The sequence below is a fragment of the Artemia sp. Qi Xiang Cuo genome, chromosome 5, assembly GCF_049724085.1.
Source record: "Artemia sp. Qi Xiang Cuo chromosome 5, ASM4972408v1, whole genome shotgun sequence".
Taxonomy (NCBI): domain Eukaryota; kingdom Metazoa; phylum Arthropoda; class Branchiopoda; order Anostraca; family Artemiidae; genus Artemia; species Artemia sp. Qi Xiang Cuo.
In genome coordinates, this window is record NC_142798.1 from 38646522 (window position 1) to 38659281 (window position 12760).

At 33.3% G+C, this 12760-nt stretch overlaps 1 protein-coding gene across 3 annotated transcripts in view; it reads left to right on the top strand.

Annotated features, from left to right (window-relative positions):
- Positions 1 to 12760, top strand: part of sfl (N-deacetylase and N-sulfotransferase sfl) — a 126186-nt gene that overhangs the window by 41882 nt on the left and 71544 nt on the right. For all 3 annotated transcript variants that reach the window (XM_089089562.1, XM_089089561.1, XM_089089560.1), the window contains exons 4-5: positions 7554 to 7794; positions 9001 to 9189. In XM_089089562.1, coding sequence (XP_088945688.1) covers positions 7554 to 7794; positions 9001 to 9189 — 430 coding nt within the window. The remainder of the gene's footprint in view (positions 1 to 7553; positions 7795 to 9000; positions 9190 to 12760) is intronic.

The following is a 12760-nucleotide window of genomic DNA, read 5'->3' on the forward strand; positions in this document are numbered from 1 at the left end:
GCTCATTTGGTTGGAAATTGAAAGTTCTTGTTCACTTTTTAAGAGTGAAAAGAGATTGGAGGGTAACTAGCCCCCCCCCCCTCCCCTTCTCTACGCCCTAAATGCATCAGATAAAAATTTTGAGATAGACATTTTGTTAAAAATAGTTCACAGTTCTGATAACAAAAAACTCAGGTGTCGACAAAGCCCACCAAGGCCTGGGGGTAGGCGTTGTAAGTTATGCCCAGGGGGCATATATACAATCAGACAATCATTAAATAAACAATCAATGCAAACAAACATACAATAGATATTAATATAAATTAATAAATAAATTTAGTTCTTTAAATTAATTTTCTTATGTTACTAAGTTTTAGACAATAGAAAACTGAAAAAGACCCGCCCCAAAGACTTTAATAAGGTAAAGTTTTGTATGGGAAGAACACATAGTAAATCTATTATAATTATACAATTATAAGGTTGAAATATATACTCTGTGATAGATGCAAAATTGCTTTGGTACACAAAATCCTATTAAGGTCAATTTCGAACAGTCGTGATCCCTTTTTGTCAGCAAGGGAAATGATTAAAACACCCTTATTGGAGCTATTTTTTCAATCCATTCATTGTTGCCAATTGCTGTCCACAAGTTATGCAAGCTGTCTATTGTTCATATATAAGGTTTTTATCAAAGAGGTAATCGTATAGACTTTGAAAAAAGCCTCATTCGATTTAAATTGAATTTCTAGATCCGTTTTTTAAAGTCAAGAATAATCGGACAGTAAGCAACCCCCTCACCCCATGTCATAAAAACTTGAAACTTTTTGCAATCAAGAACGAACAAAAATTAATTAAAAAAAAAATTTCCTAAAAATATGTTTTTCAAAGAAAAGTAAAGGCCATTTTAAACTTAACCTCAGCATATACAAATACCTGTAAAAATTCAAACTCAACACGACCAGAAATTACTATTAAAGAATAAATGAAACCCAAAACGAACAGAAATTAAATAAACAATCATTGCAAAATACAACAAGTAATAATATAAATGAATAAATAGATCTTAAAGCGAGTAATGTTTAGATTGAATATGAAAATCAAGCTTAAAACGAAAAAAAATAGTTTGCTATTGAATTATAAATAAAACTAAAACGAACAGAAATTAAATAACAGTCAATGCAAACAAACATACAATATATATATTAATGTAAATGAATAAATAAATCTTAAAACGAGTGAAATTTAACTTGAATATGCAAATCAAGTTTGAATTGAATAAAAATAACTACAAACAAGAGTTTGGGTTTCGTCTCAATGCAGAAGCCTAAAATCTGCTGCGTCATTGGCGCTTTACTGAAAACGAATAATATTACGAATGTTTTCTTTTGTACTTAATATTCAAAATAAATATTAAAATTACAGTAAAGATTTGAACTGATGAGCTTTCAGCAATTAATATCATTATACATCAAATATTCAGTTTAATTTATTAGTTCTTTTCAAGATTGGTCAAGACAAATATAGTTTCACTACAAACAAAATTTGGATAATGCCCCCTTCTTTAACTATAAAAACCTAAACCCTTCTGCGTCATTGGCGCGCCACTGAAAACGAATTACTCGTATATTACAAATTATTCTTTTCCAGTTCTTTCAGCATTGAAAATGAAAATAAAAATTACAGTGAAAAAAAAAATTGAACTGATGGATCTTTCAACAATTAATATCATTGTATATCTAATATTCAATTTGATTTTGTTTATACTTTCCAAGACTGTTCAAGACTCATATAGTTTTCAGTAAGGCGCCAATGAAGCAGTAGGTTTTAGGCTTCTGCATTGAGGCGATACCCAAACTCTTGTTTGTAGTTATTTTTATTCAATTCAAGCTTGATTTGCATATTCAAATTAAGTTTCACTCGTTTGAAGATTTATTTATTCATTTACATTAATATATATTGTATTTTTGTTCGCAGTGATTGTTTATTTAATTTCTGTTCGATTTAAGTTTCATTTATACTTCAATATCAGAATATTTGTTTTCGTTTTAAACTTGATTTTCATAATCAATCTATGCACTACTCATTTTAAGATCTATTTATACGTTAACATTATTACTTGTTGTATGTTTTTTGCAATGATGAATTGTTTAAATTCTGTTCGTTTTGGGTTTCATTTATTCTCTAGTAGTAATTGAATAAAAAAAACAAGTTTTTTTTAACTGAAAGTAAGGAACGACGTTAAAACTTAAAATGAACAGAATTTATTCCGTATATGAAAGGGGCTGTCCCCTCCTCAACGCCTCACTCTTTACGCTAAAGTTATTCATTGTTTAAAATAAAATAGAGTTGTGAGAAAGTCAAACTTTAGCGTAAAGAGCGAGGCGTTGAGGAGGGGACAGCCCCTTTCATATACGGAATAATTTATGTTCGTTTTAAGTTTTAACGTCGTTCCTTACTTTCAGTTAAAAAAACTGTTTTTTGTTAATTTAATTTTTGAACGTTTTTGAATTAATGCTTGTTTTGATTTTGACTCACCGTACATGAATAATAAAAAAAAAAATTGAATTTGAATTTTACTTTTATTTGGTTAAATGGGTTTCTCAAAACCTGTTTAATTTTATTTACAAACATTTTTATTAGTAATAAGTATACGTTACTTACGAATCAACTTACGCAACGAACCTCTATATTCTTATATTTTTAATACGTATATTAGAGGGTTCGCCCCCTAGTCAATACCTTGCTCTTTAAGCGAAAGTTCGAATTTTGTTCCAATTCTTTAAAAATGACCCCTTAATCACAAATGCCGTTAATTAGAATAAATAGCTCTTATGAAAGTACTAAATAATCTTTGGCTTAGGTATTGACTAGGGGATGAACCCAATCATAATCATGTAATGTTTTCTGTCCTTTTAAGTTTTGATGTTGCTCCTTTCTTTCAGTTAAAAAACTTGTTTTTTTTGTATATTATTTCTGATCTTTATTTAAATAATGCTGGGAAATCCGGCACCCCTTCATAGCAATGTCTCTTCTCCCATGAAAACTTCCTTCATGGTAAGATCCTCCCACATAACCCCTGATCCACTCCCCCCACTACCAGAAAAAATCCCCTTTGAAAACGTATGTATACTTCCCAATAACCAATACTATATGTTAACATTGGGTAAAGTTCATAACTTTCAGCCCTCCCCCTGGGGACTTAGGGGGATTAAGTCGTCCTAACAGACATATTTATAATATTTTCAACCATGCTGACCAAATGGCTATCTAAAAATTTTGATCAGGAGACTTTGGGGAAGAAATGAGCGTGGGAGGGAGCCTAGTTGCCCTCCATTTTTGGTCACTTAAAAAGGGCACTAGAACTTTTAATTTCCGTTCGAATGAGCCCTCCCGAGATATTCTAGGACCACTGGGTCAATGCGATCACCCCTGGGAAAAAAAAAAAACAACAAACAAATAAACACGCATCCGGGATCTTTCTTCTGGCAAAAAATACAAAATTCCACATTTTTGTAGATAGGAGCTTGGAACCTCCGCAGTAGGGTTCTCTGATACGCTGAATATGATGGTGTGATTTTCATTAGGGTTCTATAACTTTCAGGGGGTCTTTCCCCCTTTTTTCAAAAATCATCCAAATTTTCTGAGGCGCATAACTTTTGATAGGTAGGACTGAACTTGATGGAACTGATTTATTTCAAATCAGCATTAAAATCTGATTCTTTTGATGTATCTATTGGTATCAAAATTCCGTTTTCTACAGTTTCGGTTACCATTGAGCCGGATCGCTCCTTACTTACAGTTCGTTACCACGAACTGTTTGATACAGTTCGTTACCACGAACTGTTTGATTTCTGGTCGTTTTGAGTTTGACAGGTATTTGTATCTCCTGAGCTTAAGTTTAAAATGGCCTTTACTTTTCTTAGAAAAACTTATTTTTCGGAAAGTTTTTTTTTAATTTATCTTTCTTAAAACAGGCATAATGTTTTGGTACATTCCACGAAAACGGCTGATCGCTTGTCCTGTAGATATATTATTTCTAATGCTTCAAGAACTGTTGTTGTCAGACTATTTAGTTCTGAGAAATTCTCTTCAGCAGTGCCGCTTAAATGAGATAAACCTCGCAGACAGAGCATAGAAGTATTCAACTCTTCAAACAATTTTTCTTTCCCTAGACAGAACTTCTTCATAGATGACCTGAAGTAGGAAGGATTCTCGAGGCTTCTATTGCCAACCATTAGCGTGTCAGAGTTGTGTTGCGGAGCAACACAACTCTGACACTGGTCAAGCGACCAGTAGTCTATAGCTCCGAAGTGATAAGAGATACAAACTCGAAAATTTTTTCCTAGATGTTGGAATCGTGGAACGGGGCAGAAAAGCTCTGGTAACGTTTTTAAATTTCCAGTAGTTTAAAAAAAAAAAACGTTTTTTCCTCATATTGTGCATGATAGTGAAATATTTAATAGTGATTTAATATCACTATTGATGCTAAATCTAAATGCCATTATTCAATAGTGGAATTCGGGAACGCACTATTAGAAAACGAGAAGCAGAGATCTATTGTTCCATCATCCGTACCGATGAGCAGAATACTGGGCATCACAACAAACTACATCTCGTTAAGTGCAGTATGAACAGATTTGTGAACTCATTCGTGCCATATTTTGTAAGTTTAGTTAACAAATGAATTTTTTTCATTTTTTATTTGTCATGGTAAAAGTAGAATGATTTATCGTTCATTTTTTAGTGCTACGATAGCTAATCTCTACGATAGGAAATCTCTTATTGCTTGTTGATCTCACAAATAATAACCTGCAATAATCATAACGCGTCTGCAAACGCGATACGGGAGCATATACATTTATTACCTGCGAGATATAATTACATTTGTTGCTACGCAACTGTGACTCATGGGCCACAGCTGCTACAATACTGTAGATGGCCTTGGCACCGGAGGTCTTGTTATTTCACTCAGTAAGAATGCTGTCTTGATCTTCAATTTTGTTTCGAATGTTTCAATTTCTAAAAGCAGATTGGAAATTGGAACAACACCGGTACCAAGGTATCAATATTTCCTTAAAATGCAATTTCTAGGCTCAGATACTTCACGCTTTTCTGCGTTCAGTGATTGTTATCTATCCGCATACTCGTCTCTTTACTCAATTAAAAAGAAACAATAATAAATACAAAATCCCAAACAGTTGGGCTTCAGTTGTAAGATACTTCCAGCTGTTGGATTTATAAGTAACAATAACTTTTGCTGATTATTCAGATTGCAAATGTTATTACGCCCTAATCTGACCTCATCAAGGTCAAGACCTCATCAAATTACAGACTAACTGTAACTTGAAAGAATGGACCAGAGGTTTATTGTGTCTGGATTGGTAAACAATTTCAGGAAAGATACGTTAACCCTGAGTTTTTTACAAGTTATATGGATCCTTGTTTTCTCTTCTTGGAACTTTTCGTTCAGAATGTTCACCTTCTGCAAAACAAACGCCAGGACAAATAATTACTTCTAATATAGAAAGTTCACAGTTATAGGACAGGGTTTTTAATTTTCTTCTTTTGCTGTTTGCTTACCAGTTGAATCCCTTTCTCTATGATTTGTGAGAAAGAGGTGGAGTAGATTCCACTGTTCTAGGAGCCGAAGAATTGGACCTTCCAACTGCAGCCACCGTGTAAACCTGACCCAACACCCCCCCCCCCCCCCCCCAACGCAAAAACAAAGCCAGAACGTTAGAGTTAGCACAGAACAGAACAAGAAAAACTTTCCGCAGCCACGCCTGCTTGCCTAGGATCGTCAGAGTTTACGTACAATAGGATCCTATGGCATCGAAGAGGTTTTTTAGACAAAAATGACAAGATTACTCTTTTATGTGACATCTTTCTTGGACTTAGCCAATTGTTAACAAAAGAGTGATTCGCGTTGTCGTTCCAGTGACAGAACGGGAATTTCCAAAAAGAAAGAAAGAAAACACTAATGAATGACAGGTAGCAACCCTAATTCTCATTACATAAGTCTTCTCGCAAAAGGGAACAGTATTGGTTAATGCAGTGTCAATTTCTAATCTGGCCTCTGAATACAGAAACGATATGATTTAATAGCTAATAAGATTCTGGTTTTGTCGTCGATATTTTTAGTGTTAAATGTCGGAATTGTACAGTTGGATCTCGAACTTTATTTTCTTTTCAATCCTTTTGTAAATAAAGTTTGAATGAAACGAGCATGGATATTTGCTGCTCAATTTTCGAATCAAACTTGTTAACTTGAAGTTCAGTAATTACTAAAGAATCGAGGAATCACTGCTAGAGCAATAGTTACTACAACTAAGTAGCATTACTGTCTTTACTTTAAATAACTCACTTTTGCATAGATTTGATTTTTGAATCGGGGTAGTAGCAAGGCTGGACGCTCTAAATTTGAGCTGCGATGATACTGTAAAAATTACATATAAGATTTGAGGATTTCATGGGAGGTGGCCGAAGCAGAAGCTTTAAATATGTATGGACGGAGAAAGAGTGTTTGCTTATGTGTTGACTACTAACAACTGATCACTGGGACGAGTTTTATAACAGTAGTAAGGAAGTTTAAGTTTGATAATCAATAGCTTACTATTTTTTTGTCATTTCTGTTTTTCTTTTGACGGTGTTATGCTAGAAAAAACGGCAAAATATTGTTGGTAGATACAAAAGAGATACTCACATCATTATCGTGGCCTTGCTTGTGGATTCCTTTTAATGGTTCACCCATAATCAAACCGAAAAGTTGTTTAAATTTGCCACATTCAGGGGTATTTGAGTACGACTTGACACCGATCTATTGCTGAGTGACTCTACTAATTTTCTCTAAGCTTGTCTTGAAAAAAAAACTGAAAAAATATGACTCATGCCAATTGAAACCATATGTAGAAATTTCTGCGGCAGCTATCCCTGGGCGCATGTTTTTGTGCAGAAACCTGTGCAGTAAATTTTGGTGCATAAGTTTTGGTTCGTGGAAGATAATACAAAGTTTGATACAGGTGTTAGCTACTAGGATGGTCGCAAGATTGAATTGGAATATGGCCACTTCGGTGCAAAAAAAAATGAGTTTTCACCCTTTCATCCAAAGAAGTATATTTATAAGGAGAGCCAGTTGTCAGCCAAATATTTTTTCAGATTTCTAGCACATGTCCGATTACAATTGAGTGGGGGGCTAATATTGAAATGCTTCTTATTTTCTTCCTTATTGCCTGGTTTGTATTTCGTTTAGCAGTGGAGCAATTACTGAAACTCCTAAAGCAGCAGTCAAAGTTTTAGAGACTCGGCAGTCAATGCAGCATAGATTTTGAATGTCTAAAAGTCTTTACAACACTCATCATAAACACACGAAGATGATATTGGCTTGGATCGAATGCTCCAAAAAATATATGAGACCTTTTTTTAGAAAGTTTCTTAAGAACACAGAATAAGGTGCAAAATATATATTTCCGTCTTATAAAGTATTATTTCAAGGATTGAGCTCAGCCCACATGAGGCATCAGAAATGCTAGTATACATGTGCACTGCTTCTTGATAATCTTTGTTTTTATTTTCAGGTACAAACTTGAAGTAGTTGGAAAATCCCTGCCAGTTTTAACTAGTTCCGATAAAGGAAAATATGCAGTGCTTATATTTGAAAACTATGACCGATATTTGCAAATGGACAAATGGAATAGAGAGCTTCTTGATAAATACTGTAAACAATATGGTGTTGGTATTGTTGGTTTTGTGCCTTCGAGAGGAAGTAGTGAAGTTAAAGGATTTCCGTTACAGCTCAGTTCCAATCTAAGGGTACAGGTAGGGCCAGTTTTGTCATTTTTCTTTCTCGGTCGACCATTATAGCTATGTGGGGATTTAGACCTGCTTGTGGTAGGGCCTTCTTTATCGAGGAGTAGCGACCCCTTAGGTCGCTACTCCTCGAAGACCGTCGAAGAAGGTAACACCTTCTTTGACGCAGATTCACACAATGATTTTTCATCTACATGACCTGAAAAGTAAAATGGTCCATGGGCCTCGTAAAGCCCCCTCCCCCTTCTCAAACCAGAAACTTTCTTAGCGGAAAGGTTGGTATGTTGGAGATTAGATGCGATTGGCTTTTAAAAAAGCATTTAATAAAATGAGCTAGGATTTAGTTTCTTGAATCGCCATTAATTGTTGGATTTTTATTCAGTTACCCTTTCACTGTTTCTTGGTAAGGGTCTTGCTTTTATTTTAGTTGTGTTTTCTGCGGTTTTGTTTTTATTTATTTTAGTGGGTGTTTTTTTACGGTCCTCTTTTTTTATTTTTGCACTGAGGACGGTCGAGCGGAAGTCTCGGCAGAAATATTTGCATTTTATTTTCACTGGCTGTAAATATCCTCATTTTTCCTTCTTTTCGTTTTTTTTTCTCATCTTCTTATTTCCACTGTGTCATTAGCAGCATTTTCGACGCGGTACAATTGTATCTTTTTGGTACAGTTTAGAGATCATGCTATAATGAGGTAGATTGGGACATTTCATGGTACAATCCAAAGTTTCTGGTACTTTTTGGTACATTTGAGCTGCCTTTGTCAAATGTATATATATATATATATATATATATATATATATATATATATATATATATATATATATATATATATATATATATATATATATTATATATGTATATATATATACCCCTTCTCTCAGTTTTTAGGTTTGGCTTACTATAGAATACAGGTTGCTCTTTACGGGGTGTTGGTAACGTGTCAGTTTTATTTTTGTAATTCGATTCGTTGCTTCTTTTTTCATTCTGACAAATGGATAAATTGAACTGTAGCTGAAAAAAAAAAAAAATGATAAGTATACATTTGTCTTTGTGTCATTTTTTATCTTTTAATTTTTATTACGTTAGATACAGATGGAAAATTCCATATCTCCCTCACCTTTCCGATGTATATTTGGTAGTGACTATGAAAAGACATATGCTTAAATTGTTTGCTTTCAGATCATATCAAGATATTTAACTGTGGTTATTATTTAGGATGCTATGTTAAATCCAGATTCTCCAATCTTACGGTTAACCCGGGCTGGAGATGTATGGTGGGGCTCTCTACCTGGAGATAAATGGACTGCATTCATTCCAGAACATATTACGTACGAATCTCTAGTGAACGCTGCAACATATTTAAAGAATAGCAACGACACAGTAACTATGACTACTGTGATGAGGGTAAGTTGATCTTGACCAGTGCCTCCTTTTCGTTATCTAGCCGGTAGTTTTTATAGTTGAACCCAAACCTAAAGGATGTATCTCTGTCCTATACATCGTAGAAGGGTTCTCTGTCATTCAAGTGTATGTTTGTAGTGTATGTTTATTTATTTTTATTTTTATAATCTTACTAGCGAGGGAGAATAAGGCTGTTAAGGTCCCGGGGAAATAGTTTTATTGTGTGTTTTCATGTTGTCATTATCCACTATTACCACGAATCGGATATTTGAAAATCAATTCCGGAAGCAGTTTACGCCTCTTTTCATCGATTCCATCTTGAAGAAATTACTTGTTCATGAAATTGACCTGGATAGATAAATATTTTATGCTTTAAAGCCACAAGAGTCATGGCTGCAAAAAGGAACAAAAAAAATCTCATACACATTCAACATTATTTCCAGTACTCAACACTTCGGTTTCCATACAAAAATCTTTCTCTATGTCTCTTTCCCAATTTAAACCTAAAAAACCTCATACACTTTCTACATTATTTTCAGCACTCAACACTTCTTTTTCTACACTTTTCTCTTCTTTTTCCGTATCTTTCTCTATGTCTCTTTCCCAATTTATGCCTAAAAAAACTCATACAGATTCAACATTATTTCCAGCACTCAACACTTCTTTTCCCATACTTTTCTCTTCTTTTTCCATATCTTTCTCTATGTATCTTTCCCAATTTAAACCTCAAAAAACTCATACATATTCAACATTAGTTCCAGCACTCAACACTTCATTTTCCATACAAAAATCTTTCTCTATGCCTCTTTCCCAATTTAAACCTAAAAAAACTCATACACATTCTACATTATTTCCAGCACTCAACACTCCTTTTTCCATACTTTTCTCTTCTTTTTACGTATCTTTCTCTATGTCTCTTTCCCAATTTATGCCTAAAAAAAAACTCGTACACATTCAACATTATTTCCAGCACTCGACACTTCTTTTTGCATACTTTTTTCTTTTTTTCCATATCTTTCTCTATGTATCTTTCCCTATTTAAACCTCAAACAACTCATACATATTCAACATTAGTTCCAGCACTCAACACTTCGTTTTCCATACAAAAATCTTTCTCTATGTCTCTTTCCCAATTTAAACCTAAAAAAAACTCATACACATTCAACATTATTTCCAGCACTCAACACTTCTTTTTCCGTATTTTTCTCTTCTTTTTCCATATCTTTCTCTATGTCTCTTTTCCAATTTATACCTAAAAGAAACTCATACACATTCAACATTATTTCCAGCACTCAACACTTCTTTTTCCATACTTTTCTCTTCTTTTTTCATATCTTTCTCTATGTCTCCTTCCCAATCTATACCTAAAAAAACTCATACACATTCAACATTATTTCCAGCACTCAACACCTCTTCTTCCATACAAAAATCTTTCTCTATGTCTCTTTCCTAATAAATCGCTAATAAATTTTCGTATATTTATTTTACCTCCGAAATATTGATAACTAACAATAACATATTTAGTTTATTGACTGTTTCACAAAATTTTAAGAAGAAATGGAAAATTTTAAATATAACTGAGAAATAGAAAAGAAAGTAAACAACAAACAACGCTAAAACAAACAAAATTCGTTTTCTCCCAAATTTTTCTTTGGCTAACCTTTTGAGATAATGGCATCAGTGTTTCCAGTTTCAAAATTTAGGAAGCTTCATATCCATGACAAAAACCCTTATTTTCGACGAGAAAAACTTCAAAACAAGGCTTATAGCCATTTCTTTGTGAGGAACAAATTTAAAACCATCGATAGTGTAATGAGAAGGGAATGAATAATGAGCATTAATGACCGCATGGAATCGGCCTACGGCCCTATTACACCCCTACAGACTAGAGTGCCATTCTTTCTTTACTGAAAGTGATTTGTATTTCAAATAGCTTGTTTTTTATTAATTCTAAAATCACCAGCAATGATAATTAAAGAAAATCAAAAGCTATTAAAGATTCACAAATAAGAGCCACCACAAATAAGAATGGAACTACCGCCCCCTCAAATCCGCTAAAAGGACAGTGTCATTTGCAATTCAATGAAAAGGTGTGTATTTTGATCAGTGTGTTTTTTGTTGTTTTTGTCAGACATTAGCAAAAATAGAAAATAATCACAATGGTTATAAGAAATAAAATAATATATTCTAGAATAAATATGTTTGTAGCTTTCAGTTTAATTTTAGTATTTTAAACAAAAGAAATTTTTTTATTAAAACTTTTTCTTCTGATTCTATTTGATTCAAACTTATAGGAAATTTGTGTCTCAATAGAACTCTGAATGGAACATTGATAATTTTGAAGCAATCTGTTTAGTTTGCTCAAGCAGTATTTTTAACTCAATAAATAATCAATAAATCAGCAATTTATTTTATAGGCATTTGAAAGGAAAGTATTTAATAGGAAAAAAGTATTGACGAAAATGTACTGCATGTGAGACTAACGAAAATGGATTGATTTCTTTTTAATATACCATAATGACATAAAAAAAAAGAATTCGTGGAATTTTCAGGATTTTATTTTTTTCAACTTCTTAGCATATATTTTGCCTTCAGTATAGCACAAATGACACTTCAGAATTTAAAGGTTTTAAGAGGGGCCTGATTTTACTTGTTGTAGATTTTTTCGTTTTAGGTTTATTTATAGTAAGTTTTGTTCATTTTACTTGTCAATTGAATTTATTTCTGCTCCTTTTGGGTGTTAATATTGATCTTTACAAATTTTTAAAGCTTGTTTGGAAAATATTTCTTTTAAATCAGCTTCTGTTCATTTTTTCGTTGACATAACTTCGTTATGGGCAAATTGCGGGAATATTTGTAAAGTTTTTTTTTCTCAGCTTTTCTGCTTAAGAACTAAAATTTTCGATTGCAATATAAATTTTTGGCAAAATTGGAATAACGTGTCAAAACGTTCGATCAGCCGTAGTTTTGTGCAATAATTTTTTATATAGTTCTTCAGTGGGGTTGAGTTGAATAGCTTTCTCAATTTTGTAAAACTCAAAGTGCATGGACATAAGAAATCCTAATTGTACGGATTGAGCATGTGTAGGATATTTGGTTTTTTATGGGGGCTGAAGCTTAACTGATCCCGTCCTGTTGTCAACCTTGTGTAGAGACGTATCATAATCCTCATTCCAATTGGAAATTGGAATTGGAGCATTTCATTTTGTGTTTTCTTGTAACTATTTGTGTCTTTAAGTAAATGCATGTCTAGGTTTTATACAAAAAAAATCTGATTGCTGTCTTTAAAAAATGGACGTCACAAATTTATACAACCAATTTTTTTCCCAAAATTTTTGTCTTCTTTGAGGTTCTCTTGGCCCTGTCTACACCCCCGTAAGACTTTAAGGTGATCTAGACAGAAAAAAAAATCAAATTGCTTGCGTTACGAATCGATACAATAAAATTTTCCTTTCATAATTGGTTGTTTGCTTTGAGGTCCTTTTGGTACAGTCTACATACCCTGAAAGTTTTAAACCATTCGGAGAAAAAAAAATGGCCCATTTCGGGGCTTCACAAATGGATGCAACTCTTT